We start from the raw sequence: 19,716 nt of genomic DNA, 5'->3' as shown, positions 1-19,716 counted from the left end.
TCTGAGGTAAACCAACATCTTTTGGGTTTGGATATAGATGTCCATCTTGACTGAATAATAGGCGACAAGATTAACATAAAAGGAAGGAAAAAGCTGCTACAGAAAATATTGCAGGAGTTGTTGCTTGTTGGGAGTACACTTTGTTTTGTTTTTGCTGTTGTTTAGCTGGGTGCTTCCCCAACAGCAAAGGAATCACTTGGGAATCATGCCACAGGGCAGAGCCTGAGCCAGCAGTTCCGGGGGCTGCCAGACGCTCTGTGTTTCCGACAGAATCCTCAGGCTGCTCCTCAGAGAGCTCCAACTTCGTGTGAAAGGCAGTGTCCGCATTGGCTTGGCTAAACTCACTAGCGATTATAACAGGACGACTGTCACAGGGCGGCAGAACCACACAAGGAGAGACCAAAAGACACCAGAGCTATACACTGAGCAGAAGTTTGACTTTTTATCTGCATGTGCAGCCCAGCCAGAAGGAGCGTGCAGGCCCCTCAGGTCAAGGACCAGATGAAAAGCACATCCCATCCGTCTTCTGTTCTTGTCCTAAAGCTCAGATTTTAGCGATCAGATTCTGCAGTCAAGAAGCTGGCCTCACCTCTTCCTCCCCACCACCAGGACTCCTTCAGAATGAAGAATCTGTGGGAGATCCCAACGGTGGCTAAGGAGAATAATGCATGTTCTGCTTTTCCCCATTATGTCTTAGAGTTTATTTCTTTTTCTGCAGTGCAAGGCAAGTGCTCAGCCCCTGAGCTACTCTCCAGTTATATTTTCACCATTTGCAATATTCCATGCATCGGAGACGATTTCAGAGCAAAATGTTTTTTAAAATTTACATTCAAAAATATATTTAGATCCAAGGAGATCTTTTGTTTATTTTTCTGCCTTGGCAAGGTTCTGGGAAAATGTAGAGATTTTATTTCTCCCTGCTGAAAATATTGGCACCTGCCCTCTGAGTTTGACTTCCATTCAAGTGCCTCCTCCAAACTCTATCCGATAAGCTCCCTAGACAAGAACGTCACTTGGTCATCCAGAATATGGAATCTCCTTCTTCTAGGAGAAGGAATTGATCAAGAATGTACTTTCCATGGGGGAAACATGAGCACAGAAATGTATAAATCTGTAACTGTACCCTCACGTTGACTCACTAATTAAAAATAAACTATTAATAAAATAAATAAATAAATAAATAAAGAATGTACTTTCCTGGGGCTGAAGTGATAGAACAGTGGGTAGGGTGTTTGCCTTGCATGCGGCAGACCCAGTTCAATCCCCGGCATCCCATAAGATCTCCCTAGCACCGACAGGAGTAATTTCTGAGTGCAGAGCCAGGAGTAACTCCAGAGAATCTCTGAGTGTGACCCAAAAGTAAAAACAGTAAAAAACAAAAAGTAAAAAACAAAACAGAACAAAATAAAGCAAAAAAAAAAAAAGCCAGAATGTGTTTTCCTGCAGCTTCTGGACACAGCTGTCCCCATCGATCCAACCCCTACCTCACACCCAAAGTAATGGCTTCACTTCATTAACAAAGCAGATTGTCTTTTAATATTAACCTCCTTGCAGATCCCATCTTGACTTCTAAAATAAGCAATCCTCATGCAACACTAGTGTTGAACGTATCCCTCCACCCCTCTGTTGACATGGCACCAATGTAAAGTAGGTACAGACTGGAGATTCAGCGAGTATCTGCCCCAAGAGGTTTGGAGGGAGAGATTTACTAGACCAAACTAGAAGTCAATGTCAGCAGTTTCCTAACAATGAATAAACTTATTTCAGAGTGTGGGGGAGGACAAATACACAGTATTCTTGCAGATAAGCAAATCATCAGAATAAGCAGAAAAATCCAGCCTCTATTTGTCTAAGAGTCTCAAGCTACTAAGGGATTTCCTGTGAGATTTCCAGTCCAAACCCAGGCTCTGGATTCATGTGTCCAAGACTCTAACCTGTCCCTACCATACACAGGCCATAATCTGGGACCCCAGGGTCCTGTGGTTGAAGGCAAATAGCAAGGCACCCACCTCTAGGACTTGATGGTAGATTAAATGCCGTGCCTATCCCGAGCTCCTAGCCAGGCCCTGGAAACTAGGAGACATTCATTAAGCACTCGAGTTCTAATCCTTCCTCTGGAGAAAGGCAGGAACTATGTCCAGAGGCAGAGTGAATGGCTGTGTTCTCTAACATTAGCTAGTCAATGGAATAGGGGCAAAGGAGAGGAAGAAGGAAGAAGTGAGCGGTCCTCAGAGCTAAGTTTCCCCAGCATGGATGAAACTCAAAAAATGTGTCCCAAATGCCACTCAGTTTCATTTATGCAACTAATGCACCCGATAAATGCACCACAGCATTGATTCTGCTGAAATACTAACTGCTCCTTAATTTCCGTTGATTCTGCTCAAATATTAATTGCTTCCTAATGTCCATAGAGAAGAGAGAAAGATGACGGTGGCGGGTGGGAGGTGGAGGAGAAAAGGATACCAAGTCTCTTTCCTTCTGCAGTCCGAGGGAGAAAGAGTCATTTTGGTGGTGGTTTGAAAAAGAGACTTTCTGGAGAAGCAGATCTGGCCACCAAGAACTAAGTCAGGAAGTAGCAAGGAGCTGGGGAATTGTTCAGGGGCCAGGGATGTGGGCCTGGTATGTGGAAGAACCCAAGTCTGATCTCTGGAATAGAATATCCCCCGGCATTACAAGGCTGAGTACTGAAGAGGAGGGGGCTAAGTATTCAGGGAGTGGAGCCCCTAGCCAGATCTTCTGAGCCCTGCTTGGGAGACCTCCCTGCACAATTAAAGAACTAACAAACATGGGGTTAGAGAAGCGCTTGTACCATCAGTAAGACACGGGGCCCTTGCTGAGCTGTGCCCTGTCCAGGGGAACAGTGGCAGTACATGCCATAGCACATGCTGTTTGCTCCCCACCCTTAGGGCCCCCTAGCCCCTCAGTCTGCCACAAGGCTCCTTCAGAGGACCCCCCCCAACCCTTATCTACTTCCTCAGCCTTTCAAATTCTGTGTTGGTGACTTCTGTCCTCTCCTGGGTGAAATAGGTGGCCTGCCACCCATTTTAGAGATGGAAAAGAAGAATAAGAATGCTCATGGGGTGGTAATGATAATAATAATAGCTCAGGGAGTGAACACTTGACTGACAGACTTAAGGCCCTGGGTTCCATCCCCAGCACCAAATAGAAATCAAATACAAATAAATTAATAAAAATAGTACTGGAGCACTGGAGCACTGTCATCGATTTGCTCAATCAGGCACCAGGAACATCTCCATTGTGAGACTTGTTGTTACTGTTTTTGGCATATCAAATATGCCACGGGTAGCTTGCCAGGCTCTGCTGTGCGGGCGGGATACTCTTGGTAGCTTGCTGGGCTCTGAGAGGGACATAGGAATCGATCCCAGGTCAGCCGCGTGCAAGGCAAATGCTCTACCTACTGTGCTATTGCTCCAGTTAAAATTAATAATTTTAATAATTTTATAGTAAAATTATTAGTAATAATAGTAATAATATATTAGTAATATATATTACTAATAGTAGTATAGTAATTATACTATAATAGTATATAATAATAATTATTATTATTATATACTATTATAATAGTAATAATAATAATAATAATAAATACACCCTCGTGCTACATAACTCTTAATAACACAGACCCTGTAAGTACATTTCTTTTCCAGACTCCAGATCTAGTGCTCAGGCCCATGGCATCCCATTGGTATTGAAACTCCAAGACTACCCAGGCTCCATCCACTACTGGTTCCATCCACGCTCTCAGCCACATCCACGAGGCCACTGCTGACCTTGAAGGATGACTTCCCTGTGCCCAAGGCTCTCTTAGCACTTCTGCCAACTAGCATGCCTCTGGGAGGAGCCTGTGAGACCAAAGTGCTCCAGGGTGATCAGACTCCAACCCCCCAGCCCCCTTCACAGAGCCACGACCGGAACCAGGTCCGGAAGAGGCTGTGGAGTGACCGTCCCTGTTTGTTTTTTCATTCCTGAGCCGGCAAAGACGGGAGCTGCAGCTTTACAATTAGAACCAGCATGCCTCTTCAAATATTAATATTAATAACGACAAGGCACAACACATGAAAAGGCCTTTTCATCTTCAAAGCACTTTGCAGACTCGAACTCATGGGGGGTCCTTTCCCTCCGTTCAGGAGCCAACAGGTAAGGAAGCCCCTCCCAAGGAGCAAGGGTCCTCCCCCCCCAAGCAGTGCCCCCTCCCCAACCCCCCACCAGGCTTAGAACCCCGGGAGGAGCCCAAGAGTTGGCTCCTGGGGTTCAGAAGAGGAGAGGAAAAGGAGAGTGACAGTTTGGGGAGTGCCACCCTGCTGTCCATGGACTCTCAGCATTTTAGCATCGTATGTCCTGACCGAGGAAAGGGCACTTGCTGTTCACTGCCCAGAAACGGCTTGAATGAGGAGGAGAAGTCGCCTTGAAGTTGTAAAAAATAAACAACACTTCTCCAAAAGGTTGATAAGCAAAGCCTGCAAGTCACGCAGTAACTTTGCCAGCAGTTGGCTGCTTAACGGGCACTCACAGACAACTAACTGCATGGGGCTGGGAAACCTCAGTGTGGAAGTATGGGGCTCAATCTCCTCCCCACTACCACCACCACAAGGATCTGGCTTTTCTGTACTAGAAAAGCTGTTGAGGTCCCGGTGTGCAGAGTAAGGGGGACAGGGCCCCCTGATCATGAGATTTCCCTCTCCCCTTGACTTTACTACAGTCCCAAGCCCCAAGCCCCAAGGCAGGGAGAAATACACTCAAGGTGACCTGCACCGACCAGAATGAGCCCTTCAAAAGTGTGCTCCCTGGGAAAGCAAGTGTTTAGAGTTGCTAGGCAAACAAGAGAAGGGAAGCAAGAGCAAGACGTTTTAGAAAAAGAAAGAAAAGAAGTAAAGGCAGAGGCTGCTAGAGGTGACAGACAGAAAAGGGCGACCCCCCCTGTGGCTAACGACTCTTTCTGTCTTTGGAAAGGCTCCGGTGTGAGTAAGAAAACATGAGGTCCCTTCCAAGCCATCTGAAGGAGTCTCGATCCAGCGTGGCTTAGCTGCTACAAATCAGGGCGAAGGGGGAGTTCCAGTCTTGGAGTCAGACCCCATTGAGCAGCGCCTAGCACCTCACTTTTACACTGGGAGTTAGCAGATGAATGAGAAACAGGGGGAGGCAGAGAAAGAGAAACCTCATTTGTCTCCCGAAAGTGCCTCACGATCTACTCCAAACTCCCAGGATCTTTGTAAAGAAAAAAAAAAGGAAAAGAAAGGAAAATGGACTGCAGAGTTTCAGGCAGAAGCTCGAGCTTTACTTCTGCCTCACTTACGCCTTTGCCGGAGCGATGGTCCTGCGGGAACTGTGGTCTCTTTCCAACTACCTGCGGGAATCCTCTGCTCGGTGGCTAAAGAGGATGCAGGGACCATAATGTTCCTAATAGCACGGCCTCCTTAAATTGGGAGGTGTGGTTAAGTCTGGGAAGGCTGGAAACAGGCTGGGCTGCACCCGCCCGACCACGGGGCAGCAAGCTCTGTGATCCACATGGCAAGTGAATAGTGCTGTTCCCAGAGGTGATGCCAAACCATGCCCTTAGCCCCATCCTTCAATTCAACATCTCTCTGCAAGTCCTGTTGTTTTCTGAACCACAGTCAGCAGTGCTGAGGACTGCTCCTGGCTTTGTGCTCAGAGGTCACTCCTGAAGGTTCTCAGGGCCCCTATGGGGTGCTGGGATTGGGAGTGCAAGAGAAGAGCCTTAACCCTGTCCTGTCTCCCCAGCTTCTCTAGGTAGAAATTCTTTCATTCGCACATTTAGAAAACCAACTAAGAATGGACAGTATAGTTGTGATTTCTAGGCACAGTGCTATTTTTATTATAGAAACCTTTGGGGTGTGGAGAATTCAGTAATTGCCAAGTTTTAAAGGATTCCATTTTCTCTGAGTCATGAATATGAGTTAGAATTTGCCATGATATGCTCCTTTTCCAGGCTGGAGCAATATCACAGCAGGTAGGGCGTTTGCCTTGCATGCGGCCAACCGGGGTTCGATTCCTCCGCCCCTCTTGGAGAGCCTGGCAAGCTACCGAGAGTATCTCGCCCACACAGCAGAGCCTGGCAAGCTACCTGTGGCATATTCGATATGCCAAAAGCAGTAACAACAAGTCTCACAATGGAGACGTTACTGGTGCCCACTCGAGCAAATCGATGAGCAACGGGATGGCAGTGATACAGTGATACAGTGATGCTCCTTTTCCTTCTAATGAAAACACAAATGATCAACAGGGAAAGTCTTTGACACTAATGTCAGAGTGACAAGCTCATTATCTGTCATTGCATGAAGCTAGCCATGGAGTGAAGGTGGTGCCATAATTAAAACAAGACTGTAGGGCTTCCCTGGGCCTTTGCACATTCACTTGACTTGGGAGAAAGGAAGAGAACTTGCTAAGGGTCCCATTTCCTTTCACTGGAAGCCTGTGCCAGCCAGAGAACTAGGAAACAGGACAATAAATTGCACTGTAACTACAACAGACACATCGACCAACGGTCTCAGTCAGTTCTCTATTTGGGAAACTAAGAAAGAGAACCACAGAAATTTGGAGCTTAAAGTTGGATTAAACCCTCTTTAATTCATGACCACGCTCAGTGTTACCAATCACAATTACAACTGGATGACCTAAAAACCCAATGGAGAGTTTAGTTGGATTCTTACCATAATAGTACATACAATATAAATATTGGGGAACTCTGGAGTCTGGGGTAGTCTACACAGAGCTTATCTAGGCAACCGTTTCCAGCCTTAGCTCTACCTTTTTCCCTATCATGGTCTTGAAGAGTCAAGACAAGAAATCTGATGTTGTAAAGTGAACTATCACTGCTGGAAATGATCTAGCAAACAATCACTCACCCTTTAAAACAGCACATTTCCCCCCTAACTACATGTTTTTTTTAATTGCATTTAATGTTTATCTGTGTGCAAAAAAAAAAAAATAAGTGACAATGAACCCTAGCTGTGCTTCAGATTCAAGAACTAATGGATCAAAGACTGAACAAAAGGAATAAAACTATAAGGTTCTTAAAGGAAAACACAGGAGGGTGACTTAGGACATTGGAGCTGGCAGGAATCTTTCAGATAATATACCAAAAGCACAGACATTTTTAAATAAAATAAGATATAAATTCATAAGAAATTAATCTATAAGATAACTAAAATCTTTTAATGTTTTTACTCCAAAGGATATGATTAACAAAGTGGAATGGTAACCCACAGAATGGAGGAAATATTTGCAAAAACCCAGTTAAAACAAAGTGTGTTAACACACACACACACACACACACACACACACCTTAAGGAAAAAACCCAACTATCTCAATTAGAACTTGGATCAAAAGACTTAAGTAGACAATTGTTCCTAGGTATGAAAAGGGTCAATAAACACATGAATTGATAGTCAACATCAGTAGTCATCGTGGAAATGCAATTTCAACTCACAATGAAATAGTACTTGACACCTTTCAGATGACTATTATCCCAAACAAAGCAAAACCAATCAAAACAGAATGAAGCAAGGGTCCCTGAGCCTGAAGAGCTGTCAGAACTCATTCAGGTAGTAGATGAGAAAGCAAAAGGGTAAAGCTTGAATATGGTGGTGCCTGGTAGAATTCAACAGAATTGCCTGCGATTCAGAATGTCACTTCTGAATATACACCTCCCAAAAGTAAAATTTGGAACTCAAATTGGTCTTTGCATACCACACATTATTCACAAGGGCCAAGACATAGAATTGACTAAAGTATCCACCCATCAAATGGGATGAGCAAAAAAATGGGATCTATTCAAAGAGTCATCAAAATGAATCGATAGTTTCAGGCCAAGATATCTATAGTGAGTAGGGTGTTAGCCTTGCATGTGGTTGACCCAGTTTCAACCCCTGGAATCCCATATAGTTTCTTCATCCCCAACTCTACCCCACCCTTACCCCCAGCCCACCAGGAGTAATTCCCGAGTACTGAGCCAGGAGTAAATCCTGAGCGCAGCTGGGTATGGCCCCCCAAACCAAACAACAACAACAAAACAGAAGATGAATTGATTCTGATACAAATTACACATGGATGTTCCCTGAGGATCATTTTCTAAATGAAAAGTGGGGTGCCAAATGACAAATACTATCAGATGGCACTTACTTGAGGCTCTTTACCAGGGAAAAATTCACAAGGATGAAAAGCATTCTGGAAGTTCCCAGGGTGGGGGTTTGGGACGGATGACCAGGAGCAAGGGATTTGTTTGTATTTCAGTACAGGATGAATAAATAGTTGTGTAGCTGGATAAGGTGATAATTGCTTGATGCTTCTAAAGCATACACTGAAAGGGGTTGAAATGGATTGTCTGTGATTGTCTTCTTTAATCTGTCACCATTTAAAAAAGAAAGATGGAATGCCAGATATTAAAGGCGGGTTAATTCGATCACCTTTCACCCCAGAATATAGGAAGAAGGACAGAGGGAAAGATAACAGGAGGGTAGCAAAAAAAAAATAGAAAATAACAGGAGCACAGGCGCCAAGGGCCGTGGGTACATTGGTGGTATAAAGGAGTATCACTTGTATCACTTGTCATCCCATTGATCTTCGATTTGCTCGAGCAGGCCCCAGTAACGTCTCCATTTGTCCCTGTCATGTGCTAGTGTAGCCCAATGATATCTGCTCGCTCCAGGAACATGAAGAGCCTCAAATAGTTCATTCAGGATTTTGATGAAGAAGTCTGACCATCTCGTTGGTGGGCGGCCACACAGTCTTTTGACGTCCTGTGGAATCCAGTCGGTAACAGCTCTACTCCAGCGGTCATCTCTGAATCGCATTATGTGTCCGGCCCATCTGATTTTTGACGCCTTGGCAAATGAGACAGTGTCCCTGATTCTTGACGGTCAAGGGAGGTTGGAACTCCGGATTCCTTCTCTCACTCGACCTCCAGTACCCAGCCATAGAGGAGTAGTATCCAAACCAGAGTCAACAATACTGAAGGCCGGAGATCCAAGCCACAACAGCCAAACTTAAAAATGTCCTTGTCGAGGGGCTGGAGCGATAGCACAGCAGGTAAGGTGTCCGCCAGGAGTGAGTTCTGAGTGCAGAGCCAGGAGAAACCTCTGAGCATCTCTGGGTGACCCAAAAAGCAAAAAAATTTTAAAAATACAAATAAAAAATGTCCCTGTCGAGGAGGCAGGCTGGGGCAGGAAGGAACCTGGGGACACTGATAGGTGGGGGGCAGCTGACACTGGGGGTGGTGCTGAAACATCGTTCGCCTTAAACTCAACTATTAATAACTTTGTAAATCACAGTGTCCTAGTTTTTTAAATGCTCTTAAAGAGACCCCAAGGGAAAACTTCCTGACCCACAACCCTCGTCCTCAGGAATGACAAATTCCTCCAGAGGAGAGAACATGGCCCTACAGCCAGGAGGACTGGCTCTGTCAGGGCGGACGGCCACACAGCCAGCCTCGCTGTCCCAGCCAACGCTGAAGACCCAGTCCCGGAGCCCGGACTTTCCCATGCTGGGCCAGAGGCAACCTTTAGGCAGGAAAACGACCAAGGCTTAAAAGCATTCTAGTTCCTCAAACCAGTGAGAGCCTGGTGGCTCAGGACAGGCTGCCTTGCCCCCAGGGAAAAGCATTTGCTCCTCTGAGGAAACATCTCCAAGGCTCAGATGCCACAATGGTAGTTCCTGTTTCTATTAGATGGAGTCAGAAAGGGCCCATAATTTCTAGGATAATCTCCAAGCTACCTGCTGTTCTCCCTCTGGAGATAAGCTTTTGTCCTTTTTTCAGTATAACAAGTTCTATGCATCTTATGACGGAAGACAAAGAGGGACCCCTAAAATCTCAGTGGGGGTGGGTTGTGCTAGCCACTTTCCCTCCCTCCCATACCTAACCCCTGCCAAAATGCATGACTCACCTTCACAGCCACCTCTTGGAGTCCTTAGACAAGGGTCAGCTCACAGAGTTCTCTGAGAACTAACGGGTGACATTTGATGAGCTACACGGCAAAATATTGGCTATTTCCAGCACGTCACCTCTCATGTCTTCTTCTTTTCCCCTCTCCCTTCCAACAAGCATCTGGAGGTCCCAGGGATGCAGGCAGGCAGGATCTAACCAAATTATCAGAGCTGAGCAGGGCACTATCCAGACACCCTCCCCAGGCCCATCCTCACCAAATACATAAGAAGCCCCAGATAAGATGAAAGGGAAGCAGAGAGCGGAGAACCTTTGCCGATCGTGCTCTAGTCTGGAACTTCTTATCCTGTGCTTTGTAACGTGGGGCTTGCCCGCCCGTGATCCAAAGCCAAGCCTTTGTCTTCAGCCGCAGATGATTAGCAGTGGCACACGTGTGTGTGTGTGTGTGTGTGTGTGTTTGTGTGTGTGTGTGTGTGTGCACATCTGGCCCCCAGGTGCGGGTCCCTGGGTGTGCCAGCAGTCCCACGATTTAGCCAGAGTTCTTGGCAGAGTCCCACCAGGATCCCTGGGGGTTGCTCCCTTCTTGCTTGTATTAAAATCTTCAGTTGCCCCTTTCTAGTTTGTAAAGGGGGCCTGGACTGGTGGTCCTGGTAGATATCCCTGAAAGTTGCTTCCAGAAAGAGAAAATAATAATTTAAAAAAATACCATACTTTTCCCTCCTGTTCTTTGGGGATTGCTGCTTATCCCCAGGGTTCCATAAATTAATACACAGATTTTGAAAAATAATATACATATATATATATGGACCGGAGTGATAGCACAGGGGGTAGGGCCTTTGCCTTGCACAAGTCCGACCAGGGTTCAATTCCTCCGTCCCTCTCGGAGAGCCCGGCAAGCTACCAAGAGTATCCTGCCCGCACGGCAGAGCCTGGCAAGCTCCCCATGGTGTATTCGATATGCCAAAAATAGTAACAGCAAGTCTCACAACGGAGACATTACTGGTGCCCGCTCGAGCAAATCGCTGAACAACGGGATGACAGTGCTACAGTGCTACATATATATTTAAATGTTACACACCATAGTTTACAATACTGTTAATGGTAGAGGTCCAGCACCACACTTACCACCAATGTCCCACTTCCTTCGTTCGCTGCCCCAGCATCCACCCCATTCTTCTCCCAATGCATTGACCAGTTCTCAAATCCTGTTGCTATTTCCTTCCTATGCTCCCTTATACCCAACACAGGCGAGGTCATTCTGTGTCTGTCCCACTCCTTCTGACTAATTTCACGCAGCGTGATAGGACGTCACAGGCTTATCCAAGTAACAGCAAACTGCATGATCTCATCTTTCTCATAATGGTGATATTTCATTGAGGATACAGGTCAAGTTAGTTTCTTTATGGTCTGTATACATGTATCTGCACAAATGTCTTTTCTGAATAGAGTCTTGGGCCTTTGAGGTAGATGCCCAGAAGTGGAATTGCTGGATCAAGAAGCTCAATTTCTCTCTTTTTTGAGAGTTTTCCATGCTCTTGTCCAGAAAGGCTGAGGCAGCCAATGACCCACCACCAGTGGATGAAGGTTTCTTTATTTCCATACTGCAAGTTTTTACAGGGTAGGTTCATAGTCCACTAAAAACAAGCTCCTTGGGTTCAATTTTGTTTGTATTTCTTTATATCTGGGTCCAGCTCCCCCCAAATGCCTCTAGTTTTTCCTCTCCCTCCACCAACCTATACAAAACTCTCTTAATTCATTGATTGATTTTGGCTGCACCTGGCCACGCTGTGGCGGGGGGGGGGGGGTGAGGGGAACCATGAGTGCCCTGCAGATGGAACTTGGGGTCCTCGCAGCAAAGCCTGCGTTCCAGTCCTTTGAGTCATTGCCCAAGCCCACAAAATAATGTGCAGGGGGTTGGAGAGATAGCATAGTGGGTAGGGAGCTTGCCTTAGGTTATTTTGCCAGCTCCCCATTATAGTTCCCTCAGCCTTGCCAGGAGTGATCCCTGAGCACAGAGCCAAGAGTAAGTTCTGAGCACCCAGCCTGGTGGGGCAAAAAAAAAAAAAGGAATTTGTAACTCTCAGTTTTTACTGAATAAAGATAGCATGAATGCAGCAGATTTGAGACAACGTGGTAGAGCATGAATTATGAACTGGCGATGCACACTGGGTAATGCCTCTGTCCCCCAGCCTCACACCAAGAAGCCAGCTCGACTCCCCTTGCCCTGGGGTCTTCCAAGACATTTTCACACTGAAACATGGGTCCTGCCATGCCTGGGTGAAGGACTCAGCACATCCGGGTCTGGGCCAAATTAATGTACCAGGAAATGATGCCATTCATTCAGGTAACCAACCTTACTCCTTTCTTCCAGCCCCTCTCTCTGCTGCTCCGGAGACTGTGTCGACCCATGCTTCCCTCCCTGTGCTTTTTTATAGACCCACCGTCTTGTTCCCCATTAGAACATTTCTCAGCGTTTTCATGCCAATGGTCCTGGCAGATTCCCTTGAACAAAATGCACATCATTGTGGATTGCGGGCATGTGACAAGCCAAAGCTGGGCAGGTCAAATGGAGGATGATATCATAGTGGGGTTATTTTTTGTTGTCTTTTTTGTAGGGGGAAGAGTAGGGACACAGCTAATGGTGATGAGAGCCTATTCCTAGCTCTGTGCTCAAAGGTTGCTCTCTGCAATACCCAGGGGAACTTACGGTACCAGGGAGCAAGTCGGGAGAAGTTTCGTGCAAGACCTTCACCCCGGGACTGTCTCCCCAGTCCAGTCAGATGGTTTCTAAATCCAAAAGCACTGAGCACCCAAGGATAGAGAGAGGTCACTTCTGGTGGTATGGTGGTAAGAATATTTTTTCTGATTTTTTTTTTGTTCAAAACCATCTCCTGTTTGTAATAAGATTAAAAGTACTGGACAAGAACAGAGTATTGAAAGAGATATACATAAAATACATAAAGGGTTTTTTAGCATCTTTATTGCAAACCATAATGCCCAAAATGAAAGAGAGAGAGAGAGAGAGAGAGAGAGAGAGAGAGAGGTGTCCATCATAGAGGTGGGCTGGGATGGGGTGTTGGGGGTGAAGGGGAGAAAAACTGGGTACATTAATGCCAGTTTCTTTACTCTGGTGGTGGGAGGGGTGTTGGAATATTGTGTGACTGAAACCCAATCATGAACAACTGGTAATGCTTTATCTCACAGTGATTCAATAATAAGTTTTTTAAAAAGACTAAAAGTGAAGTTGTACTTTTAATTTTGTGACTTCAAGGCCTCCAGGGGTCCAGTATTATAGCATGTTTCTGGGTGAAGCTGCTCCCAATTCAAATTTAGCCCCTGATTGCTCTGATCACCATGGGCTTTTGACCAACCTAACCTTTATAGTTTCTACCTATGTAAGCTGAGGCCAATGACACTCTCCCCCATGGATGTGGTGGCTATAATTAAAGAGGTAGTGGGTAAGTCTAAGTATTTCATGCATAGCATTTTTACTTAATAGACAATTATATATTATCACTGGCAGGGACAGAGTAATTCCATACTTTCATTCCCCAACTTGGTACAAGCTCCACACTCAAATCTTCAGAAAATCAGGGGCCGATGCTGCCTCTTGGCGGAAGTGCTGGGTCAGTGGTTGGGAGAGGAGATTGCCCCTCCCTCTGCCCCCCCCCCCCGCATGACATCATCCCTCAGTGTTGAGAACATGTCCTGCTGAGTCCAGAGATGAACAGCAGTGGTGTCTTGATGGCTCACTGTGCTACAGTGAAATATATAACATGGTATTCGCTGCATTCACTATTCCCCCTAGAACAGCCCCCTGATTGCAGGTTGAGTCTATTCTTGGAATCAGACCATCCTCTACCAGACAACAGAACTTCTCCAACATTGCTTCCTAGATCCCATTTCATAACCAACTGTCCTTTGGAGAGAGCCCACTTATCCTGGGGGGGACACTGAGGCCCTTTGTTGACACCCTCATCTGTGTAGAAAAAACCAGCCTCCTGGCATGCAGTTAAAGGCTTGTGGAGACAGTCTGAGGTCTGCCCAGGAAGCTGCCCCCAGTGTCCAGTGTCCCAGCTGCTCTCTCTCTCCCTCCTTCCCTCCCTCTCCGTCTCAGTCTCTGTCTCTGTCTCTGTCTCTCTCTTTCTCTCTCTCTCTCTCTCTCTCTCTCTCTCTCTCTCTCTCTCTCTCTCTCTCTTTCTCTCTCTCTCTCTCGGCCTATGCATTCACTTACCCGAGAAAGAGAGCTAGATATGGCACACTTCTCAGAACTGTATAGTTTTGACCAGCTGTTCTAGAATACTCAGGGATTCTGAAATGTCATTGCCTTTCACAGAAGTACCCAGAATCAAGGGTGAATCACAGAATTCAGAGAAAGCTGCTAAGAAAATCTAGCACCCCAGCTCATGGTGATCAGTTTATCCGGTGGCTGTCACCATCACATTGAATATTGTGGGCGAGTCTAAGGTCTATGTCTGGAGCCCTAGGTCCAACCAGCACCAAAGAAGTAACATTCTAATTAATTAACCTTTTGGCAAGGCAATTCTTTCTTCCATTTCACAGCAAGTGCCTAGAAATTCCATGGTTAGCATAGGCCCCAGCTGAGAGGACCAGGGAAGAGTAATCCTCCTTGGACCCCAAAAGATCATGGCAGGGGGTGGAGGGGCTGGAGAGATAGTACAGTGAGTAGGGTACTTGTCTTGCATGTGGTCAACCTGGGTTTGATCCTCAGCATCCCATCACGACTGAGCACTGCCAGTAGGGTTCCCTGAGCAGAGAGTCAGGAATAAGCTCTGAGTGTCTCCAAAACAAACAAAAAATTAAATAAAAGTAAAGTGTTTAGGAGTAGTGATGCATTTATCCAGGTCCTGGATGCATGAGGTTTATAAAATGCCACATCCATCCATAATTAATACCATCATTATTTTGCCTGAGGTTGATGAATGATTAGAAGCAAATCGGCTTATTTGTGAGCCTTTTGGAACGGCATTTGAAACAGGTGCTAGGCTTGCTGCTGGCACCATTTTTTTTTTTTTTTTTGGTTTCTGGTTTGGGGCCACAGCCAGCAGTCTCCAGGGTTTACTGCCGGCTTTGCCCTCAGGGGTCACTCCTGGTGGGATCAAGGAGTCATATATGGTGTCTGGGCTTGAACTCAGCTTGGCCCCTTACCCACTGTAATATCTCTCTAGCTGCCTTTATCATTAGTTGTGTCCTTTCCCTCTTCTTTTCCCATATGCTCAGGTGAATTTAGGGTTAGGGAGCTACACTAGGACGACGCAGATCTCTCTGCTGTTCCTGTCCAGCTTGTTGTTCGGGGGTGGGGGGTGCCTTCTCTGTCCACGCTGTCTCCCTTGTTCCTCTCCCGGGATTCTGTCTTCTCATTCTGTTTCAATAGTGCACTTCTTCTCTTGTGAGATGAGAATTAGATGGTCTTTGTTTCATGTCCATTTCCTTTGTTTATCATAAAACCATAAGGACAAGAATTGAATCAACCCAGTTGACCACTGTCCCTGTTACTGGTATCATTGTCACTGTCACTGTCATCTCATTGCTCATCAATTTGCTCGAGCAGGCACCAGTAACGTCTCCATTGTTAGAATTGTTGTTACTGTTTTTGGCATATCGAATACGCCACGGGGAGCTTGCCAGGTTCTGCTGTGTGGGAGGGATACTCTCGGTAGCTTGACAGGCTCTCTGAGAGGGGCGAAGGAATTGAACCCGGGTCTGCCATGTGCAAGGCAAACGACCTACCTGCTGTGCGTTATTGCCTGAAACTTAAGCTATCAAATGGCTGCATCGATGGATTAAGACAGACATAACAAATGAATATATGAGGACATAGATAGTTAATGATGTTATATACTTTCTAATTTACCTATCATTTCCTTCCTTCTTTCCCTCCTTCCTTCCCTCCTTTCTTTCTTCCTTCCTTCCTTTCTTTCTTTCTTTCTTTCTTTCTTACTTGCTTGCTTGCTTCCTTCTTTCCTTCCTTCCTTCCTTCCTTCCTTCCTTCCTTCCTTCCTTCCTTCCTTCCTTTCCTCCTTCCTTCCTTCCTTCCTTCCCTTCTTTCTTTCTTTCTTTCTTTCTTTCTTTCTTTCTTTCTTTCTTTCTTTCTTTCTCTTCTTTCTTTCTTTCTTTCTTTCTTTCTTTCTTTCTTTCTTGTTTTGGGACTACACCAATAGTGCTCAGGGTTTACTCTAGGCTCTACATTCTGGAGTCAATCCTGGTGGTGCTCAAGGAACTATATGTGATGCCAGGGATTGTACTGGGATCAGCAGCTGGCAAAGAAAGTACCTTACCTGCTATTCCATATCTCTCCGATGTGGTGCTGGGGGCCACATTGGTTCTGTGTTTGAGGTTCTCTTCAGGCAGTGCCTGGGCCACTGAACTGTCTCTCTGGCCCCACCTGTACTCCCGGTGGAGTAGTGGGTGCTTTGGTCTTTAACTCTTCTCCTGCTGGTCCTGCTGTTGCCATACATGATACCAAGTTTGGGGACCCAGCTCTACCCTAGGGCCCACATCACACATCCAGGGTAGCATAAACTTTTTCCCAATCAACACAAAAATAAACCTGTCAGGAGACTAATTTATCTTTGACCTAGCACAAAGTGAAGAACTGACAATTAACCAGAAAATTCAGGCTGTGTAAACAGACAGAATGACTCACCACTTCACACCAGATTTTTTTGTCTGTTATCTGGGCAGCTCCGTCTGCATCTGGGTGTTTTTTCCTTTGCTATGTGAGCAGTTGCCTCAATACATTCCTCATTATATTTTTCCTTAAGGATAAGTATCAGAAAGTGATTGCCTTGGGATTTCAGAACTCTTGATTCTAGGCATTTGTGTTTCATTTCCTTCCTAGCTTGTTTTTGTAGAGTTTCAAATCAAAAAATTTCCCTCTGAAATCTGTCCTTCACTCTTCTTGGCTACTCAACACCTTTCCCATGAGCACGGGTGGGTCAAAATGGGAGTCAGGGAGTGATCTGGAGTGGGATAAGCTAAGATTCTGAAAGAAAGAAACACTTTGGTCATACAACTTGTTGTTTTAGTTCCCCAATAAGAGTAAATTCAGTTACTTATCATTCTACTAAAACAACACAAAGTCAGTTAAGGAAATCACAGAAGCTTGAACTTAACCTTTGCACAAACCAGAAGGCATCAGGAACAGTCCAAACCGCTGAGCTTGCTCCCCGGGAGAGGCTATGACGAAGAGAATCGGGCTCGGGAGTCGATGGGAATGGAAGGAAACGAGGGCTGTCTCTCACAAGCGCAGCTCATTCCTGGCCAGAACCCAACGTGATATTGTTCCACCAATTTTTATCTTATTTTGGTGTCATTTTAAATATTAAAATGAGTTCATGGAAATCCTGTGTATTTGAGTAATAAATAATTCTAATGAAGGCCAAAGTGGGGGAGTGGGATGAGGGGGAGAGAGTACGTGGGTAAGACGCTTGCATTGCATGCACCTGGCCAAGTTCGATCATTAGTAGCACATATGGTTCCCTGAACACTGCCAGGAGTGACCCTTGAGCACAAAACCAGGAGTAAACCCTGGTGGACCCAAAAACAAAACAGAAAGCAAGAAAGCAGGAAAGGAAAGAAAGAAGGAAAGAAAGAAGAAAGAAAAGAAGAAAGAAAGAAAGAAAGAAAGAAAGAAAGAAAGAAAGAAGAAAGAAAGAAAGAAAGAAAGAAAGAAAGAAAGAAAGAAAGAAAGAAAGAAAAGAAAGAAAGAAAGGAAAGAAGAAGGAAGGAAGGAAGGAAGGAAGGAAGGAAGGAAGGAAGGAAGGAAGGAAGGAAGGAAGGAAGGAAGGAAGAAAGGAAGAAAGAAAGGAAGGAAGGAAGGAGGAAGAAAGAAAGAAGAAAGAAAGAAAGAAAGAAAGAAAGAAAGAAAGAAAGAAAGAAAGAAAGAAAGAAAGAAAGAAAGAAAGAAAGAAAGAAAGAAAGAAAGAAAGAAAGAAGAAAGAAAGAAGGAAGGAAGGAAGGAAGGAAGGAAGGAAGGCAAGGAAGGAAGGAAGGAAGGAAGGAAGGAAGGAAGGACCGGAAGGAATGGAAGGAAGGAAGGGAAAAAAATTCCTGGAAGGTGGAAAGGCTTGGTTGCTCCTTGTTTAGAGTTAGGCAAAATCTTGTGCTGTTCAGTTGGGGCTTGTCCAGGCTGGAGACACAACCCACACGAGTGGTTCTCAAGTACAGTCTTGGGCTCAACGGGTTGGAGCATGTGCTTTGCATATGGGAGCCCTGAGCTCAATCCCCAGCACCACATGCATCACTGGATATCTCTCTCCCTACAAAAATAAATAATCAAAATCTCTACAAGATTGGAACCCAAGGATTTTAATCCCGAATCTGAGATCAATTTTACCTCCTATGTCCTTTTCTAAACAATGATTATACTCTCAATTTCAAGGTAATATCCTTATAAAATTTGGACAATGGGAAAAGGTAAATCAAGGGTTAAGGTGATTGACTCAGTTCAATCCCTGTCACCCATAGTCCCATGACTGGGCACCAGGACATGGACTCCAGGACAGGGATGCAGTGCTGGAGATTGAGTGCTGCTGGGGTAGCCAGGGGAGTCCCCTGACCCACAGGCCCAATGGGCTGAGAAATGCTAGAAGGAGTCAGTGCACTTCTGACTTAGAGCACTTCTTGGGGGATCCTCTCTCATCGCCCAAAAAAAGCAAACACAGAAAATGTGATTTATCTGTAACCCCTCGTTCAGACATAAGCAGTGAAGGGCTAGAGATATTATGGCTGCTAAAGTACTTGCCCTGTACCCCCCATCTATACGGTCTCCCAAGCCCCACCAACAATGATCCCTGGGCACAGAGTCTAGAGTAGTTCTTGAGCCCTGCCGGGTGTGGCCCCAAAGCAAACAAGTGAAGAATAGAGAAACCCAGAGATAACCAATGATAGTATTTCCACAGTTTGAGTTCCTTCTATGGAGACAGATATTCTATATGTTCTATGTGAAATAAAAACAGATAATACATGTCACATTTAACATAGTTTTCCTTAGTTACAAATCTTTAGCTACCTTTAATGTCCATCCTTTTTTAAATTTTGTTTAAATTTTTGTTTTGTTTGTTTGGAGGCCACATCTGGCAATGCTCAGGGTCTAGTCGCAGGCTCAGCACTTGGGGTCATTCCTGGCAGTGCTCTGGGGACCACGTAGTTCTGAGAATCAAACCCAGAACCCCTGCATGACAAGTCCATGATCCTGCCCATTGCGCTTTCTCTCGAGACCTACTTTAAATCCTTTGACATAGCTGCCTTTTAGAAAATGTTCTTAAGCATCCTAAAAGAGGTACTTAGGATATAAGAGATATTTAGCCTAGAACCACACATTCATTTTGTACTGACTCTTGTAGTTGTGAGAAGAATCAGTAGATGTGTCAGACGTGTGTGTGGCATGAAATCTCTGGGCTTCGGTTTTGACATCTAAGAGATAAAGGATGTCATAGTCTACTTCCAGAAAATCCATGAAGAAGACTCTGATATATAAATCATCAAATGCAGTTTAGAAAAGCAACTCCACTGTGCCTACTTACATCCCCACCACATGCGAGGGATTTCCCCTTTCCCTTCATTCTTTGATTCATTTCCTTTCATTTTCCGATTTCCTTTCCACTGCCAGTGAAATGCAAAGCCTTTGATCTGTGCATCAGAAGGCAGGGCACTTGACTTCTTCCACGCTTCTGCAAACTGGCCGCTCTCCTGTGAGGCAGTGTCTGCAGCCACGTGCCAGACACAGCCTTAGATGCACGTTCCCACCATTCCCACTTCCAGGCCGGTCTAA

At 45.4% G+C, this 19,716-nt stretch overlaps 1 protein-coding gene across 1 annotated transcript in view; it reads right to left on the bottom strand.

Annotated features, from left to right (window-relative positions):
* Positions 1-5,426, bottom strand: part of ETS1 (ETS proto-oncogene 1, transcription factor) — a 137,187-nt gene extending 131,761 nt beyond the window's left edge. The window contains exon 1 of the mRNA XM_055133024.1: positions 5,315-5,426. Within this exon, the coding sequence (XP_054988999.1) occupies positions 5,315-5,411 (97 nt within the window). The 5' untranslated portion in view covers positions 5,412-5,426. The remainder of the gene's footprint in view (positions 1-5,314) is intronic.
* Between the last annotated feature and the right edge of the window lie 14,290 nt (positions 5,427-19,716).

This window comes from Sorex araneus, chromosome 3, assembly GCF_027595985.1.
Source record: "Sorex araneus isolate mSorAra2 chromosome 3, mSorAra2.pri, whole genome shotgun sequence".
Taxonomy (NCBI): domain Eukaryota; kingdom Metazoa; phylum Chordata; class Mammalia; order Eulipotyphla; family Soricidae; genus Sorex; species Sorex araneus.
Note: the sequence above shows the minus strand (reverse complement) of the source record. Positions and strands in the feature narration are given on the sequence as shown.